Below are 20231 nucleotides of genomic sequence, written 5' to 3' on the forward strand. Positions count from 1 at the left end.
GCTTTACCGTAACCATGGTGATTCTAATGTTGCCAACAGCATGTGCTAAGTAAGTGCTAATTGTTCATTTGTATTTACAATGGTGAGCTTCAGAATAGATGGATTACTTCAAATGAACTTAACACACTCCATCTGATACTCAATACTACTACTACTTCTACTACTATTTTATTTTATTTTATTTCATCTTTATTTAACCAGGTAGGCCAAGATAAAGCAAAGCAGTGAGACACAGAGTTACACATGGAGTAAACAAACATACAATCAATAACAAAAAAAAAAGAAAAAGTCTATATACAGTGTGTGCAAATGGCGTGAGGAGGTAAGGCAATAAGTAGGCCATAGTAGCAAAGTAATTACAACTTAGCAAATTAACACTGGAGTGATAGATGTGCAGATGATGACGTGCAAGTAGAAATACTGGTGTGCAAAAGAGCAAAAAAGTAAATAAAAACAATATAGGGATGAGGTAGGTAGATTGGATGGGCAATTTACAGATGGGTGTGTACAGCTGCAGCGATCTGTAAGCTTCTCAGATAGCTGATGCTTAAAGTTAGTGAGGGAGATATGGATATGAGTCTCCAGCTTCAGCGATTTTTGCAATTCGTTCCAGTCATTGGAAGCAGAAAACTGGAAGCGTGGAGCTTTACCTAGCAAGACTTATAGATGACCTGGAGCCAGTGGGCCTGGCAACGAATATGAAGCGAGGGTCAGCCGACGAGAGCATACAGGTCGCAGTGGGTGGTGGTATATGGGGCTTTGGTGAAAAATGAATATTTGGCCTTCCTAAGCCAGGATTCAGACATGGCAAGGACATCAAGGTTGGCTGAGTGTGCTAAAGTGGTGATTAAAACAAACTTATGGAGGATGCTTCTGATGTTAACATGCATGTAACCAAGGGTTACAGAAGTTAACAAATGAGAGCACCTGGGGACACGCAGGGCCTGGGTTAACCTCCACATCACCCGAGGAACAGAGGAGGAGTAGGATGAGGGCACGGCTAAAGGCTGTCAAAACTGGTTGTCTTGTGCGTTGGGGACAGAGAATATAAGGAGCAGAATTCTGGGCGTGGTAGGATAGATTCAGGGCATTATGTGCAGACAGGGGTATGGTAGGGTGCGGGTACAGTGGAGATAAACCTAGGCATTGCGTGACAATAAAAGAGGTTGCATCTCTGCACGCACTAGTTATGCTGAGTGAGGTCACCGCATGTGTGGGAGGTGGGACAAAAGAGGTATCTGAGGCATGTTGAGTGGGACTAGGGGCTCCACAGTGAACTAAAACAATGATAACTATCCTAAACAACAATATACAAGGCATATTGACATTAGAGAGAGACAAAAAGCGAGGCATAAAGCAAACACAGGTGTTGATTGGGAGAGCTAGCTAAGACAACAACGGGTAAGACAACTGTTAATCAGCTAAGACAACAACAACAGGTAAAATGGCGTTGAATGGGCAGAGAGGGTCAGTTAACTACACAACAGGGCCTGAGTTCAAGGAAGGGGCCGGCTGATAAACAAAATAAACAAATTGGAGTACCGTGATGAATGAACAGTCCAGCAGGTATCAGCTATGTAGCCAAGTGGTCATAGGGTCATTCCAGTTATGATGTGCCTTTTCTGTCCCCAGGAAATAGCACCTTTTCTTTGTGTAAAATGTTTGATCTCAACGAGAATTTTATGCATTTTGACCATTTTGTTTTCAGTGGATGTAGGCGTTGTCCCCGGATGCTATTCATGGACTTCTATGAGAAATATAAGCCGTTAAATAATTAAATAATTAATGTATTTATGAATTATTTTATAGTGCTACTTAAAATATCTGACAAAAAAATATTATTGCGTTTATTGTTACTGTATTTAAGATTTTCTGTGTGTCCCTGATTTCACTCTCCACGCTGTTAGTTTGTAGTAATACCCCTTCAAAAAACAGCCCCTTCCCACAATGACATCACATTCAGGAAGTGTCAATCATTATTTGGGCGGGAAAACAACAGCGTAACGCTAACTCTGTATCAACACTCGGTTTTATCTATATTTTCATGTTTCAGGATGTTAGTCAGTATTTCTGAATCGTACATTTTCAACATGTTAGGCTACATTAGATGAACATGTTATAACAGTTTATAATATCAAAATATGTTTGACAGAAAAGTTTAAATTCTCTTCGAGTGTTCACCATTATGCTAGCTGGATCTTGATCGCTAACTTAGCCTCCAAATTTCCACCATGCAACTAACATGGTGGAAACTCAGAAAATATAGAAAATGATTTGCTTATGTAAATATTTATTACAATTTATATAATGAATTTATATTTTATGTGTATATATATTTGTTTCTAATTACATTATAATTATTAGGCCTATTTACATTGACATAAATGTGACACAGTACCAGTCATAGGTTTGGACACACCTACTCATTCAAGGGTTTTTCTTTATTTTGATTATTTCCTACATTGTAGAATAATGAAGACATCAAAACTATGAAATGACACTTATGGAATCATGTAATAACCAAAAAAGTGCATATAATATTTGAGATTCTTCAAAGTAGCCACCCTTTGCCTTGAAGACATTATTGCACACTCTTGGCATTCTCTCATCCAGCTTCATGAGGTAGTCACCTGGAATGCATTTCAATCAACAGGTGTGCCTTGTTAGAAGTTAATTTGTGGAATTTCTTTCCTTCTTAATGCGTTTGAGCCAATCAGTTGTGTTGTGACAAGGTAGGGGTGATGTATAGAAGATAGCTCTATTTGGTAAAATACCAAATCTATATTATGGCAAGAACAGCTCATATAAGCAAAGAGAAACGACAGTCCATTACTTTAAGACATGAAGGTCAGTCAATGCAGAACATTTCAAAAACAATGTTTTCAAGTGCAGTCGCAAAAACCATCAAGCGCTATGATGACACTGGCTCTCATGAGGACCAGCACAGGAAAGGAAGACCCAGAGTTACCTCTGCTGCAGAGTATAAGTTCATTAGAGTTACCAGGCTCAGAAATTGCAGCCCAGATAAATGCCTCACAGAGTTCGTAACAGACTCATCTCAACATCAACTGTTCAGAGGAGACTGTGTGAATTTTTAATTTAACCTTTATTTAACTAGGCAAGTCCCTCTTGGCCTTCATGAATCAGGCCTTCATGGTCGAATTGCTGAAAATAAACCACTACTAAAGGACACCAATAATAAGAGACTTGCCTGGGCCAAAAAAACACAAGCAATGGACATTAGACTGTTAGAAATCTGTCCTTTGGTCTGATGAGTCCAAATTTGAGATTTCTGTGTCTTTGTGAGACGCAGAGTAGGTGAACGGATGGTCTCTGCATGTGTGGTTCCCACCGTGAAGCATGGAGGAGGAGGTGTGATGGCTTGGGGGTGCTTTGTTGGTGACACTGTCCGTGATTTATTTTGAATTCAAGGCACCCTTAACCAGAATGGGTACCACAGAATTCTGCAGCTATACGCTATCCCATCTGGTTTGCGCTTAGTGGGACAATCATTTGTTTTTCAACAGGACAATGACACAAAACACACCTGTCTGTGTAAGGGCTATATAACCAAGAAGGAGAGTGATGGAGTGCTGCATTAGATGACCTGGCCAACACAATCACCCGGCCTCAACCCAATTGAGATGGTTTGGGATGAGTTGTACCGCAGAGTGAAAAGCAGCCAACAAGTGCTCAGCATATGTGGGAACTCCTTCAAGACTGTTGGAAAAGCATTCCAGGTAAAGCTGGTTGAGAGAATGCCAAGCGTGTGCAAAGCTGAAAAATCTAAAATATATTTTGTTTTCTATATATTTCTTTAATACTTTTTGGGTTAGTACAAGAATCCATGTGTTATTTCATAGTTTTGATGTCTTCACCATTATTCCACAGTGTAGAAAATAGTTAAAATAAAGAAAAACCCTTGAATGAGTAGGTATGTCCAAACTTTTGACTGGTACTGTATATGTACATAACCAGACCATATCTATACCGTCTCAGTTATCACGTCAACTATCTTCCTATTAGGCCATATCTCACCATGTGGAAGTATAAACAACCGCATCAACTATCTTCTTATGAGACCATATCTCACTACGGGATATTTCAGTTGTGAGTGTTGTCATAATTAAATTAATCTGTTAAGATTATATGAATCTTCCAGGTGAGGTAGAGAAAAGGGCAGAAACTCATGTCAGTGACATCGACTTGAACATCCATGGATCGGAGCCAAGATGCTTGGAGAAAAAATAAATATACACACACACACACAGTCATGTAAAACTAACCTTGTGGGGACACACAATTCAGTTCCATTCAAAATTCTATTTCATCCTAACCCCTAAACCCAACCCTAAAACTAACCCTAGCTCCTAAACCTAATTCTAACCCTGACACTAATTCTAAGCTTAATCCTAGAAATAGCATTTGACCTAACAAAAATGTCCCCAGTTGGTCAAGTGTTTGTTCGTGTACTATTCTTGTGGGGACTTCTGGTCCCCACAAGTGTAGTTAAACACGTCCACACACACACACACACACTAGACAAATGACCCAGAGAGAGACCAGTAGGAGGTAAATTCAATGTTTTTATCACCATCTTTGTAGAGGAATCATATAAAGACATCAAAGAATGCAATTAGCCGATTAGAAGGTATGACATCACACACAGCCAGCCATTGAGAGAGGGACGGAATAGAACAGACAGTGTCAGGCCTAGAAGCAGCCTCACAGAGGGATTAGACACGGATGATGTCACACAGGGAACCCGGACACTGATGATGTCACACAGGGAACCAGGACACTGGTGATGTCATCCAGGACACCAGGGAGCAGCTGTTTCCAGTCGGTTCCTGTAGTTCCGTTCACTAGTTTTCCATCAGAACAAACAGACTGTTCTTCTACTATAGGTTGCGATCTTTCTTGACATCATGGTCCAATCCCTACTCATCTGATTCTGGTTACAACCAGGCCTCTGAGCAAAAGTTACTTTGAGGTGAATCAAATGGAAAAATAAGAAATGCTTGGCGACTGGGGGTTCAAGTTTAGTGTCAAGGTAGGATGCAAGCTAAGCTAAGGGATAGATAGCATATCTGAGGAGTACAGCAATAACAACATTTCAGAACATATAGATAGATAGTTTAGCTAGAGATGTATGGGCGGATTTACACAGTTCACAGTCGGCCATTTTAAAATTCACACATACACAACTGATGCCAGAAAGCTAACTGTAGCATCATGGATGTTAGCTTGAGAAGGTGTCAAAATCAAATCACATTTTATTGGTCACGTACACATTTTTGCAGATGTTATCGCAGGTGCAGCATGAAGCTTATGTTTCTAGCTCCAACAGTGCCGCAATATCTAGCAAAACAGTAACAATACACACATGTAAAAAAAAATTAAGAACAAGAAATTAAGACATATCAGAATGAGCACTCAATCCAAATGTGGCCAATGAGCTCTAGTTAACGCCAAATGAACCAGACAGGGGGTACAGCGGGAAGGGGGGATGGGAAATGAGTGTGAGTCACACAGGCACTTGAAAAATGTCAAAACACCACAACTTATATTAAGGCAAGATGGACTACACTCGCGACGTACGCACACGTCTTTAGGGACAACACCACAATGTTCCACCACTCACTGTAAGACTGACTGTACAGTATGCTTCAGAACGGATGATCTTACAGGTTGATTCTCTTATCTACTCAGAGCAGTAATTCTGTTCATCTATAGATCTAGATATTGATGTTATTTCACTCACATTTTATTTTCTTCCACTGTTGTCTTATTTTTTTTTAGAGGGATCTTTATTATTGGATAGAAATCTGTTTCATACATATTTGTTTTGCCGAAGAGAGGAATATCTGCTGAAAATACTGTGAAACTGGACTTATTCAGTATCATGGGCAAATTAGCTGTAGTTAGAAGCAAGCTCAATACCCTCTGAAAGTATCCACACCTCCTGCTTTACTTCGAGGTGATGTCCCCTAATCTTTTCAATGGGCTTGATGATCACATCATTAAAAACAAAATTAAAGCGATCATTCAAGATGTGTATAAAATTATATTTGTGTTTGTGGATGAATTTACTTCCACATTTACGAAGTATTTAGCTTGAAGACCATTCAAAAAGTCCACAAAAATTCTAAAACTACAAGGCTACTTTCTGGTAAATCATGTGCCTCTTCCATAGGGTATGCTCTGGCTTCAGCAGAAATACATGGGAGAATCAAGACGATACGGTTAAATATAGGCATCGTTTATTTAGCTGGTTAACTAACGGGCAGGCGGCTAAATAAATACTGCCTTAAATATTTCTATGATCAATCAATATGTATCAATGAGAGCATTTAAATAGAAAGGTTACAAATAAAGTCTTTCCATAATTACACACATGTGCACACAGGTTGTGTGAAATAATGGATGGAGATCTACCTCCTGAAATCATAGATGAGAGAATATCATATTTTTGTATTAGCTGTAGTAATATTCTCAGTATTTTTGTATTAGCTGTAGTAATATTCTCAGTATTTTTGTATTAGCTGTAGTAATATTCTCAGTATTTTTGTATTAGCTGTAGTAATATTCTCAGTATTTTTGTATTAACTGTAGTAATATTCTCAGTATTTTTGTATTAGCTGTAGTAATATTCTCAGTATTTTTGTATTAACTGTAGTAATATTCTCAGTATTTTTGTATTAGCTGTAGTAATATTCTCAGTATTTTTGTATTAGCTGTAGTAATATTCTCAGTATTTTTGTATTAACTGTAGTAATATTCTCAGTATTTTTGTATTAACTGTAGTAATATTCTCAGTATTTTTGTATTAACTGTAGTAATATTCTCAGTATTTTTGTATTAGCTGTAGTAATATTCTCAGTATTTTTGTTGTTGTTCGGTATTCTTAAAAATGGTCCCAGACAACAAAATGACGGACTCTAAATGGGTATCTTCAAAATACAATTCATGACTATCATCGAGGATCGAGCCTCATTGGGAGAAAAAAAAATCTAATGCATAATATTTAAAATATACTCATAGGAGATTATAATACAACAACAATGAATGAAATCATCTAATCCTGAAAATACATTTAAAAAAAAATTCCATTCTCTTTACAAGGAATACTATGTCTGTTGAGAGCAACGTAACGGAAACACCTCTGGATGTAGGATTCTGGATGCATTAATAACACAGCTATTCTGACAATATTATGCCGTTGCTAAAACTGTTACTAAACTTAAATCTTAGAGCTGTTTTTTACAGGTTCTATGACATTATAGATCAGATTAGTCAGCACCTAAAATCAGCAGAGGTAATTAACACACATTCTCAAACAGTCAATGCATATTTGTGAATGATAACTTCATTGGGAAAGCTACTGTTTCAATAACTCTGATTTAGTTGTCATCCTTCATTGGTTTGAGAGTCTGAATCACAGACTTATTTTTTGGCTAGGGATTCTCTCTCATCTCCCATCTCAGGTATCAAAGAGCAATCTTAGCAGAACATACAATATTATTGTGAGCTGGTCTTGATAGATCCTGTGTTGGGACACTGTGGAGGATGGAGGTTTTTAGAACAATGGACGGTACAGTAGTGAATGACAGAGCTGAACAGTCTTTACCAAGGCCTATGACACAGAGTGGCAACGTCTCACATGGCAACCTGTTTCCTATAAAGTGCATTACTTTATACCAGAACTCTATGTGGTCAAAAGTGGAGCACTACTCTAGCTGTGGTCAAAAGAAGTGCATTGTAAAGGGAATAGTGTGCCGTCAGAGAATTGCCCTCTGGAGATGCAGGAGAGATGGTGGTGGGAGGGGTTTAGGTTTAGCTCCGGGTGAGAAGCCCCTTCTGATAGGCCAACATGCCTGCTGCAGTTGCAACAGACAGGACGGAGGCTACGCCCAGGAAGTTGATGAACCCGCCCACAGATGGAAGGTTTCGCTCCCAGAAGGTGGTGACAAACGGGAGTGCTGGGACTTCCTGTTAGAGCGAGAGAGGAGATGGGGGAGAGAGTTAGGGGAGCACTAAGTTAGGTCTACTTTCTATAATGTCCTTTAGATACTTTACATTTTAACCCAAATGAGTTTGGCATGTGACTTAAGTATCCATTGTTTTGGGTCGTATTGAATCCTTACCACTGACTCAGGCTCTGTTTGCCAGATCTGACTCTGTGGAATCCTGCCCATTTCATACATGACCTGGAACAACAATGAATTAATGTATAATACTAAAACAATACACAAGAGGGAGGGGGCTATATGAAATAAATACATGTATTATTATGATGATGATGATGATGATGAAGGCTCTCACCTCTCTGGCGGCCCTCTCCCCTGCCTGAACAGCCCCCTCCATGTAGCCACTCCACTCAGTAGCTGTCTCTGTTCCTGCAAAGTACAGCCTGCCTACTGGCTCCCTGAGAACCCTACACAGAGGGGGAAGGAGAGGAGGGAGAAGGAGAGATAAAAGGCTAGATAAGGTCACACAGTGTGTATTTGTATTTATTATGAATCCCCATTAGCTGCTTGTTCCATAAGATGTTTTTTTATATCTAATTTTACTGCTTGCGTCAGTTACTTGATGTGGAATAGAGTTTCATGTAGTCATGGCTCTATGTGGTACTGTGTGCCTTGGGGACTGTGACTTGGGGACCTCTTGTGGCATGTCTTGTGGGGTATGCATGGGTATCCGAGCTGTGTGCCAGTAGTTTAGACAAACAGCTCAGTCTATTCAACATACCTCTCATAAATAAAAGTAGTGATGAAGTCAATCCCTCCTCCACTTTCAGCCAGGAGAGACTGACATGCATATTATTAATATTAGCTCTCTGTGTACATCCAAGGGCCAGCCGTGCTGCCCTGTTCTGAGCCAATTGCAATTTCCCTAAGTCATTTTTTGTGGCAGCTGACCACACGACTGAACAGTAGTCAAGGTGCGACAAAACTAGGGCCTGTAGGACCTGCCTTGTTGATCGTGTTGTTAAGAAGGTAGAAACTAGGGCCTGTAGGACCTGCCTTGTTGATAGTGTTGTTAAGAAGGTAGAAACTATGGCCTGTAGGACCTGACTTGTTGATAGTGTTGTTAAGAAGGTAGAAACTAGGGCCTGTAGGGCCTGCCTTGTTGATAGTTCTGTTAAGAAGGTAGAAACTAGGGCCTGTAGGGCCTGCCTTGTTGATAGTGTTGTTAAGAAGGTAGAAACTAGGGCCTGTAGGACCTGCCTTGTTGATAGTGCTGTTAAGAAGGTAGTAACTAGAGCCTGTAGGACCTGCCTTGTTGATTGTGTTGTTAAGAAGGTAGAAACTAGGGCCTGTAGGACCTGCCTTGTTGATAGTGTTGTTAAGAAGGTAGAAACTAGGGCCTGTAGGACCTGCCTTGTTGATAGTGTTGTTAAGAAGGTAGAAACTAGGGCCTGTAGGACCTGCCTTGTTGATAGTGCTGTTAAGAAGGTAGAAACTAGGGCCTGTAGGACCTGCCTTGTTGATAGTGTTGTTAAGAAGGTAGAAACTAGGGCCTGTAGGACCTGCCTTGTTGATATTGCTGTTAAGAAGGTAGAAACTAGGGCCTGTAGGACCTGCCTTGTTGATAGTGTTGTTAAGAAGGTAGAAACTAGGGCCTGTAGGACCTGCCTTGTTGATAGTGCTGTTAAGAAGGTAGAAATTAGGGCCTGTAGGACCTGCCTTGTTGATAGTGTTGTTAAGAAGGTAGAAACTAGGGCCTGTAGGACCTGCCTTGTTGATAGTGTTGTTAAGAAGGTAGAAACTAGGGCCTGTAGGACCTGCCTTGTTGATAGTGCTGTTAAGAAGGTAGAAACTAGGGCCTGTAGGACCTGCCTTGTTGATAGTGTTGTTAAGAAGGTAGAAACTAGGGCCTGTAGGACCTGCCTTGTTGATAGTGTTGTTAAGAAGGTAGAAACTAGGGCCTGTAGGACCTGCCTTGTTGATAGTGTTGTTAAGAAGGTAGAAACTAGGGCCTGTAGGACCTGCCTTGTTGATAGTGTTGTTAAGAAGGTAGAAACTAGGGCCTGTAGGACCTGCCTTGTTGATAGTGCTGTTAAGAAAGTAGAAACTAGGGCCTGTAGGACCTGCCTTGTTGATAGTGTTGTTAAGAAGGTAGAAACTAGGGCCTGTAGGACCTGCCTTGTTGATAGTGCTGTTAAGAAAGTAGAAACTAGGGCCTGTAGGACCTGCCTTGTTGATAGTGCTGTTAAGAAAGTAGAAACTAGGGCCTGTAGGACCTGCCTTGTTGATAGTGCTGTTAAGAAAGTAGAAACTACGGCCTGTAGGACCTGCCTTGTTGATAGTGTTGTTAAGAAGGTAGAAACTAGGGCCTGTAGGACCTGCCTTGTTGATAGTGTTGTTAAGAAAGTAGAAACTAGGGCCTGTAGGACCTGCCTTGTTGATAGTGTTGTTAAGAAGGTAGAAACTAGGGCCTGTAGGACCTGCCTTGTTGATAGTGTTGTTAAGAAGGTAGAAACTAGGGCCTGTAGGACCTGCCTTGTTGATAGTGTTGTTAAGAAGGTAGAAACTAGAGCCTGTAGGACCTGCCTTGTTGATAGTGTTGTTAAGAAGGTAGAAACTAGGGCCTGTAGGACCTGCCTTGTTGATAGTGTTGTTAAGAAGGTAGAAACTAGGGCCTGTAGGACCTGCCTTGTTGATAGTGTTGTTAAGAAGGTAGAAACTAGGGCCTGTAGGACCTGCCTTGTTGATAGTGTTGTTAAGAAGGTAGAAACTAGGGCCTGTAGGACCTGCCTTGTTGATAGTGTTGTCAAGAAGGTAGAAACTAGGGCCTGTAGGGCCTGCCTTGTTGATAGTGTTGTTAAGAAGGTAGAAACTAGGGCCTGTAGGACCTGCCTTGTTGATAGTGTTGTTAAGAAGGTAGAAACTAGGGCCTGTAGGACCTGCCTTGTTGATAGTGCTGTTAAGAAAGTAGAAACTAGGGCCTGTAGGACCTGCCTTGTTGATAGTGTTGTTAAGAAGGTAGAAACTAGGACCTGTAGGACCTGCCTTGTTGATAGTGCTGTTAAGAAGGTAGAAACTAGGGCCTGTAGGACCTGCCTTGTTGATAGTGTTGTTAAGAAAGTAGAAACTAGGGCCTGTAGGACCTGCCTTGTTGATAGTGCTGTTAAGAAAGTAGAAACTAGGACCTGTAGGACCTGCCTTGTTGATAGTGTTGTTAAGAAGGTAGAAACTAGAGCCTGTAGGACCTGCCTTGTTGATAGTGTTGTTAAGAAGGTAGAAACTAGAGCCTGTAGGACCTGCCTTGTTGATAGTGCTGTTAAGAAGGTAGAAACTAGGGCCTGTAGGACCTGCCTTGTTGATAGTGTTGTTAAGAAGGTAGAAACTAGGGCCTGTAGGACCTGCCTTGTTGATAGTGTTGTTAAGAAGGTAGAAACTAGGGCCTGTAGGACCTGCCTTGTTGATAGTGTTGTTAAGAAGGTAGAAACTAGAGCCTGTAGGACCTGCCTTGTTGATAGTGCTGTTAAGAAGGTAGAAACTAGGGCCTGTAGGACCTGCCTTGTTGATATTGCTGTTAAGAAGGTAGAAACTAGGGCCTGTAGGACCTGCCTTGTTGATATTGCTGTTAAGAAGGTAGAAACTAGGACCTGTAGGACCTGCCTTGTTGATAGTGCTGTTAAGAAGGTAGAAACTAGGACCTGTAGGACCTGCCTTGTTGATAGTGTTGTTAAGAAGGTAGAAACTAGGGCCTGTAGGACCTGCCTTGTTGATATTGCTGTTAAGAAGGTAGAAACTAGGACCTGTAGGACCTGCCTTGTTGATAGTGTTGTTAAGAAGGTAGAAACTAGGGCCTGTAGGACCTGCCTTGTTGATAGTGTTGTTAAGAAAGTAGAAACTAGGGCCTGTAGGACCTGCCTTGTTGATAGTGTTGTTAAGAAGGTAGAAACTAGGGCCTGTAGGACCTGCCTTGTTGATAGTGCTGTTAAGAAGGTAGAAACTAGGGCCTGTAGGACCTGCCTTGTTGATAGTGCTGTTAAGAAGGTAGAAACTAGGGCCTGTAGGACCTGCCTTGTGTATAGTGTTGTTAAGAAGGTAGAAACTAGAGCCTGTAGGACCTGCCTTGTTGATAGTGTTGTTAAGAAGGTAGAAACTAGGGCCTGTAGGACCTGCCTTGTTGATAGTGTTGTTAAGAAGGTAGAAACTAGGGCCTGTAGGACCTGCCTTGTTGATAGTGTTGTTAAGAAGGTAGAAACTAGGGCCTGTAGGACCTGCCTTGTTGATAGTGTTGTTAAGAAGGTAGAAACTAGGGCCTGTAGGACCTGCCTTGTTGATAGTGCTGTTAAGAAGGTAGAAACTAGGGCCTGTAGGACCTGCCTTGTTGATAATGTTGTTAAGAAGGTAGAAACTAGGGCCTGTAGGACCTGCCTTGTTGATAGTGTTGTTAAGAAGGTAGAAACTAGGGCCTGTAGGACCTGCCTTGTTGATAGTGCTGTTAAGAAAGTAGAAACTAGGGCCTGTAGGACCTGCCTTGTTGATAGTGTTGTTAAGAAGGTAGAAACTAGGGCCTGTAGGACCTGCCTTGTTGATAGTGTTGTTAAGAAGGTAGAAACTAGGGCCTGTAGGACCTGCCTTGTTGATAGTGTTGTTAAGAAGGTAGAAACTAGGGCCTGTAGGACCTGCCTTGTTGATAGTGTTGTTAAGAAGGTAGAAACTAGGGCCTGTAGGACCTGCCTTGTTGATAGTGTTGTTAAGAAGGTAGAAACTAGGGCCTGTAGGACCTGCCTTGTTGATAGTGCTGTTAAGAAGGTAGAAACTAGGACCTGTAGGACCTGCCTTGTTGATAGTGTTGTTAAGAAGGTAGAAACTAGGACCTGTAGGACCTGCCTTGTTGATAGTGTTGTTAAGAAGGTAGAAACTAGGGCCTGTAGGACCTGCCTTGTTGATAGTGTTGTTAAGAAGGTAGAAACTAGGACCTGTAGGACCTGCCTTGTTGATAGTGTTGTTAAGAAGGTAGAAACTAGGGCCTGTAGGACCTGCCTTGTTGATAGTGTTGTTAAGAAGGTAGAAACTAGGACCTGCCTTGTTGATAGTGTTGTTAAGAAGGTAGAAACTAGGGCCTGTAGGACCTGCCTTGTTGATAGTGCTGTTAAGAAGACAGAGCATTTCTTTATTATAGACAGACTTCTCCCCTTCTTAGCTACTACTGCATCAATATGTTTTGACCATGACAGTTTACAATCCTAGTGTTACTCCAAGCAGTTTAGTCATCTCAACTTGCTCAATTTCCACATTATTTATTACAAGATTTAGATGAGGTTCAGGGTTTAGTGGGTGTTTTGTTCCAAATACAATACTTTTAGTTTTAGATATATTTAGGACTAACTTATTCCTTGCCACCCACTCTGAAACTAACTGCAGCTCTTTGTTGAGTATTGCAGTCATTTCAGTCACTGTGGTAGCGGATGTGTACAGTGTTGAGTCATCCGCATGTATAGAAACTCTGGCTTTACTCAAAGTCAGTGGCATGTCGTTAGAATTTGTTTTTAAAGCAAGAGGCCTAAACAGATTCTGATTCTAACTGGATTATATTTGATAGCCTTCCATTAAAGAACACCCTCTGTGTTCTATTTGACAAGTAACTCTTTATCCACATTATAGCAGGGGGTGTAAAGCCATAACACATATGTTTTAGCAGGGGGTGTAAAGCCATAACACATACGTTTTTACAGCAGTAGACTATGATCAATAATGTCAAAAGCTGCACTGAAGTCTAACAAGACTACCCCCACAATCATTTTATCATAAATTTCTCTCAGCCAATCATCAGTCAGTGTAAGTGCTGTGCTTGTTGAGTGTCCTTCTCTATAAGCATGCTGAAATTCTGCTGTCAATTTGTTTACTGTAAAATAGCATTGTATCTAACTAAGGGTTGGTAACAGGCTGATTGGTCGTCTATTTGAGCCAGTAAAGGGGGCTTTACTATTCTTGGGCAGCGGAATGACTTTAGCTTCCCTCCAGGCCTGAGGGCACATGCTCTCCAGTAGGCCTAAATTGAAGATGTGGCAAATAGGAGTGGCAATATCATCTGCTATTATCCTCAGTAATTTTCCATCTATATTGTCAGACCCTGGTGGCTTTTCATTGTTGATAGACAATCATTTTTTCACCTCTTCCACACTGACTTTACGTAATTCAAAAGTACAATTCTTGTCTTTCATAATTTGATCCAATACACTTGGATGTGTAGTGTCAGCGTTTGTTGCTGGCATGACATCCCTAAGTTTGCTTATCTCGCCAATGAAAAAGTAATTAAAGTACTTTGCAATAACAGTGGACTGATTCAATAAATGAAGGAGCCGAGTTGGCTTTTTTCCCAAAATGTCATTTAAGGTGCCCCAAAGCTTTTTACTATCATTCTTTATATCATTTATCTTTGTTACATAGTGTAGTATATTTTTATTTTTATTTAGTTTCGTCACATGATTTCTTAATTTGCCGTACATTTGCCATTCAGTTGGGCTGCCAGACTTGGGGTGGCAGGTAGCCCAGTGGTTAAAGCATTGGACTAGTAACCGAAAGGTTGCAAGTTCAAATCCCAAGCTGACAAAATAAAAAAAATCTATAATTCTGCCCCTGAACAAGGCAGTTAACCCACTTGGACTTAATTGAAAATAAGAATTTGTTCTTAACTGACTTGCCTAGTTAAATAAAGGTTAAAATGAAAAAAAACTAAATTGCCATACCTTTGGCCTCAACCATACCATTTTTTAAATTCCTCATCAATCCAAGGGGATTTAACAGTTTATACAGTCATTTTCTTAATGGGTGCGTGCTTATTAGTGAAATAAAAAGTAAATAAAGGTGAAATAAAATAAAATAAATTAGTAACTGGAATAAGTAGTTTCATAAATGCGTCAAGGGCAGCATCTGGTTGCTCCTCATTACACACCACAGACCAGCAAATATTCTTTACATCATCAACATGTGAATCACTGTGTGTGTGTGCCTGGGTGTGTCTGTTACTTACTTGCCGTACTGGGTGAGTATACCAGGGGGGAAGTAAGCAGTGTAGCAGCCTCCAGAATACTCCTCCTCACACCAGTTCTTCTCCTCATAGTGCACAGGCTGGGACAGAGAGGGCTGGGGGTTAGTACTCATATCGGGCTGGGGTGTTGGTACTTGTATCGGGCTGGGGGTTGGTACTCGTACCGGGCTGGGGTTTGGTACTCGTACCGAGCTGGGGGTTGGTACTCGTACCGGGCTGGGGGTTGGTACTCGTACCGGGCTGGGGGTTAGTACTCGTATCGGGCTGGGGGTTAGTACTCGTATCGGGCTGGGGGTTAGTACTCGTATCGGGCTGGGGGTTAGTACTCGTATCGGGCTGGGGGTTGGTACTCGTATCAGGCTGGGGGTTGGTACTATTATCAGGCTGGGGGTTGGTACTCGTATTGGTTGGGGGTTGTTTTACTCAAATGTTTGTAGACAATGTAAATGTAAGCAAACACTGTATAGCCACAACACGTGGTTGAAACTGTATAATGGATGGTCAGTCCTTTGAGAGTGGTTATATTTCTCCAGTCCCATCCTTTGGCTTTTTAGCAGAACAGGGGTGTTTCAATTAAGCTTTCCAGTTCCAAGCAGTAGTGCTGGTATTACACTGTTAGAAAGGGGTTCCAAAAGAGTTCTTTGGGTGTTCCCATAGGAGAACCCTTTTTGGATCCATGTAGAACCCTTTCGAGTTCTATGTAAAACCTTAAAGGGTTATCCTATGGGGACAGTCAAAGAACCCTTTTAGGTTCTAGATAGCACCTTTTTTTCAAATAGCGTAGCAGTACTAGTAGTAATAGTAGTACTAATAGCAGTAGTAGCAGCAGAAGCAGTAGCAGCAGTAGCAGCAGTAGCAGCAGCAGTAGTAACAGCAGTAATAGCAGTAGTAGTAGTAGTAGCAGTAGTAGCAGTAGCAGTAGTAGCAGTAGTAGCAGCAGCAGTAGTAACAGCAGTAATAGCAGTAGTAGCAGTAGCAATAGCAGTAGTAGTAGTAGTAGCAGTAGCAGTAGTAACAGCAGTAGCAGCAGTAGTAGCAGTGGCAGCAGTAGCAGTAGTAACAGCAGTAATAGCAGTAGTAGTAGTAGTAGCAGTAGCAGCAGCAGCAGTAGCAGTAGTAGCAGTAGTAGCAGCAGCAGTAGTAACAGCAGTAATAGCAGTAGTAACAGTAGCAATAGCAGTAGTAGTAGTAGTAGCAGTAGCAGTAGTAACAGCAGTAGCAGCAGTAGTAGCAGTAGCAGCAGTAGCAGTAGTAACAGCAGTAATAGCAGTAGTAGTAGTATTAGCAGTAGTAGCAGTAGCAGTAGTAACAGCAGTAGCAGTAGTAGCAGTAGCAGTAGTAGCATTAGTAGCAGCAGCAGTAGTAACAGCAGTAATAGCAGTAGTAGCAGTAGTAGCAGTAGCAGTAGTAGCAGTAGCAGTAACAGCAGAAGCAGTAGTAGTAGTAGCAGTAGCAAAAGCAGCAGTAGCAGCAGTAGAAAAAGCAGTAGCAGTAGTAGTAGTAGTAGTAGTAGCAGTAGTAGAAGCAGTAGTAGTAGTAGTAGCAGCAGCAGTAGCAGCAGTAGCAGTAGTAGTAGTAGTAGTAGTAGTAGTAGCAGCAGTAGTAGCAGTAGTAGTAGTAGTAGCAGTAGTAGTAGTAGTAGTAGCAGTAGTAGTAGCAGCAGTAGCAGTAGTAGTAGCAGCAGCAGCAGCAGTAGCAGCAGTAGCAGTAGTAGTAGTAGTAGCAGTAGTAGTAGTAGTAGTAGCAGTAGTAGTAGTAGTAGTAGCAGTAGTAGTAGTAGTAGTAGCAGTAGTAGTAGTAGTAGTAGCAGTAGTAGTAGCAGCAGTAGCAGTAGTAGCAGTAGCAGTAACAGCAGAAGCAGTAGTAGTAGTAGCAGTAGCAAAAGCAGCAGTAGCAGCAGTAGAAAAAGCAGTAGCAGTAGTAGTAGTAGTAGTAGTAGCAGTAGTAGAAGCAGTAGTAGTAGTAGTAGTAGCAGCAGCAGTAGGAGTAGCAGTAGCAGTAGTAGTAGCAGCAGCAGCAGCAGTAGCAGTAGTAGTAGTAGTAGTAGCAGTAGTAGTAGTAGTAGTAGCAGTAGTAGTAGTAGTAGTAGCAGTAGTAGTAGTAGTAGTAGTAGCAGTAGTAGTAGTAGTAGAAGCAGTAGTAGTAGCGGTAGCAGTAGTAGTGGTAGTAGCAGCGGTAGCAGTAGTAGTGGTAGTAGCAGCAGTAACAGTAGTGGCAGTAGCAGAAGTAGTGGCAGCAGTAATGGTTCCACTCACATGCAGAGCCTCCTCTGAGCCTAGCACTCTGGAGTAGATCTCACAGATCCTCTTCTTCCTACAGGGGGCAACAACCATCTTTAAGGGTTAAGGAAGGGATAGGGTTAAACTCTTAATGCTGATACACATGCGTACTAGCATAGTATACACATGAGGAAGTGATGTAAAACACACTGTAGGGACTGAACATGAGAAACAGCCAGACAGATGTGTACCTCTCCTCTTTCGTCAGTCCACATAGCTTCCTGCACTTGCGGGCCAGGATGAAGCTAAGGCATAGGAACCGGAGAAATAAAGTTACAGTAATACCACTAAGTAAACCACAGTTTCTCATTCTCTATGGGTAATCATGTTGGGATACAGGAAACTAAAGTTATGTGTTTACCCCATAATGGCGGGCACAGTCCCATCGGGCTTTGTGTCATCCAGAGTCAAGCCAATGGGGGCCTCTTCCTCCTCGATCACCATAGTGCCACAGTACCCTGAGAGAGAGAGAGAGAGAAAGGAGAAGGATGCAGGAGAGGAGGACAGGAAGAGAGGAGAAAGAGGATCAGGGATGAGGAGAAGAGGGGAGAGAGAGGATCAGGGATGAGGAGAGAGAGGATCAGGGATGAGGAGGAGCGGAGAGGAGAGAGAGGATCAGGGATGCAGAGGAGAGAGAGGATCAGGGATGAAGAGAAGAGGAGAGAGAAGATCAGGGATGCGGAGGAGGATCAGGGATGAGGAGAAGAGGAGATTATCACTCAAGTTCTCTCCATAGTAGACCATGCATTTGATGACAGAGCCCATGGACCTTCCCTCCCTCCCTCCCTCCCTCCCTTGTTACCTTTCTTCCTCCAGAAGTTCTCTCTGTAGTAGACAATACATTTGATGACAGAGCCCATGGGGACCCTGTGGATCAGCTGGTTTCTGAGAGGGGGTAGCTCGGGGTTGAAGTGCATCTTCAAGTTCAGACCAGGAGGGGTCGCCACAATCACATACTTGGCCTGGGAGGAACAAAACACGAGTTGAGGCCTGTGTAGTGTGTAGTGTCTACCCACTGGGCACACACTGTATGAATCGACATTGTTTCCACGTCATTTCAATGACACTGAACCAATGTGGAATAGGAGTTGAATTGAGGTCTGTGCCCAGTGGGTAGTGTGTACATCTCCAGTCCACCCCGGTGGCTAAGCAGCTCTATGCTACTGCTTAATGGGTTTTATCTGGGAGAGAGGATGTCGCCTGGACAGAGAGATGAAGACCAGCTTACTGACAACAATCCATCTGGCTTACACATATGTGCACGCGCATGCACACAAACACACACACACAAACAGGAAAATAACCTCACACTCAACGTCAACAAAACAAAGGAGATGATCGTGGACTTCAGGAAACAGCAGAGGGAGCACCCCCCTATTCACATCGACGGGACAGTAGTGGAGAGGGTAGTAAGTTTTAAGTTCCTCGGCGTACACATGACGGACAAACTTAATTGGTCCACCCACACAGTCAGAGTGGTGAAGAAGGCGCAGCAGTGCCTCTTCAACCTCAGGAGGCTGAAGAAATTTGGCTTGTCACCAAAAGCACTCAAACTTTTACAGATGCACCATCGAGAGCATCCTGTCAGGCTGTATCACTGCCTGGTACGGCAACTGCTCCACCCACAACCGTAAGGCTCTCCAAAGGGTAGTGAGGTCTGAGGCCAACATACTGACTCAACTCCAGCCACTTTAATAATGTAAAAATTTATGTAATAAATGTATCACTAGCCATTTTAAACAATGCCACTTCATATAATGTTTACATACCTTACATTACTCATCTCATATGTATATACTGTACGCTATACCATCTACTGCATCTTGCAATCTTGATGTAATACATGTATCACTAGCCACTTTAAACAATGCCACTTTTATATGTTTACATACCCTACATTACTCATCTCATATGTATATACTGTACTCAATACCATCTACTGCATCTCGCCTATGCCGTTCTGTACCATCACTCATTCATATATTTTTATGTACATATTCTTTATCCCTTTACACTTGTGTGTATAAGGTAGTTGTTGTGAAATTGTTAGGTTATATTACTTGTTAGATATTACTGCATTGTCTGAACTAGAAGCACAAGCATTTCGCTACACTCGCATTAACATCTGCTAACCATGTTTATGTGACAAATAACATTTGATTTGAACACACACGAACACACACACGAACACACACACTGTCAAAAGCTATAGGAATTTACTGACAGGCAAACATGAATGTCTAAGGGGCTTTGTAAGCTCAGTGAGTTGTATGGTTGAATGAATGATTCCTAGAATGTTCCTGGAGTTCTAGAATGCAAATGTACAGCAGTCATAACATGGCCCACATCATGAGGTGCCACGTATTATGAACAAACAAGCTCTAGATGGCAGCATAGGCACAACCTGAAATCAGTAGGCTCCTACTCAGTGGAATGTGCTCTGACGAGATTGTAATTATGTTGATGGATTGGAGATGGTTGCTCTCTCACTCACCTTGTATGTTTCCTTGTTGAGCGTCTCGACCTCGACCATGTCCCCTGTCTGGTCAATCTTGTAGACAGGAGACTCCATCTTGACCCGCTCACCCAGCTCTTTGGCCATACACTCACTGATCTGGCTGGAACCTCCCAAAAACTTCCTCTCCTGAAATGCAAATACAGTATCATCAGTCATATCAATCAGATACAGGCTAATAAGACCTGTTCCAGGAGGGTGCTACTCTGTGGCTGCTTCTAGTCTCTCATCTGTGGCTGACCCTGTGCTGCTTCTAGTCTCATCTGTGGCTGACCCTGTGCTGCTTCTAGTCTCATCTGTGGCTGACCCTGTGCTGCTTCTAGTCTCTCATCTGTGGCTGACCCTGTGCTGCTTCTAGTCTCATCTGTGGCTGACCCTGTGCTGCTTCTAGTCTCTCATTTGTGGCTGACCCTGTGCTGCTTCTA

General features: G+C 42.1%; 1 protein-coding gene across 1 annotated transcript in view; it reads right to left on the bottom strand.

The window, feature by feature from the left end:
* Positions 1–7456: 7456 nt before the first annotated feature.
* LOC100136729 (monoamine oxidase) overlaps positions 7457–20231 on the bottom strand; it is a gene marked incomplete at both ends in the record, with an annotated part of 66683 nt that continues 53908 nt past the window's right edge. Inside the window, 10 exon segments of the mRNA NM_001124688.1 lie at positions 7457–7912; positions 7914–7992; positions 8148–8210; positions 8326–8437; positions 14995–15092; positions 17268–17325; positions 17483–17536; positions 17653–17749; positions 18094–18253; positions 19786–19935. Of these exon segments, the coding sequence (NP_001118160.1) occupies positions 7908–7912; positions 7914–7992; positions 8148–8210; positions 8326–8437; positions 14995–15092; positions 17268–17325; positions 17483–17536; positions 17653–17749; positions 18094–18253; positions 19786–19935 (876 nt within the window).

The sequence above is a fragment of the Oncorhynchus mykiss genome, chromosome 3 (genome assembly GCF_013265735.2).
Source record: "Oncorhynchus mykiss isolate Arlee chromosome 3, USDA_OmykA_1.1, whole genome shotgun sequence".
Classification (NCBI taxonomy): Eukaryota; Metazoa; Chordata; class Actinopteri; order Salmoniformes; family Salmonidae; genus Oncorhynchus; species Oncorhynchus mykiss.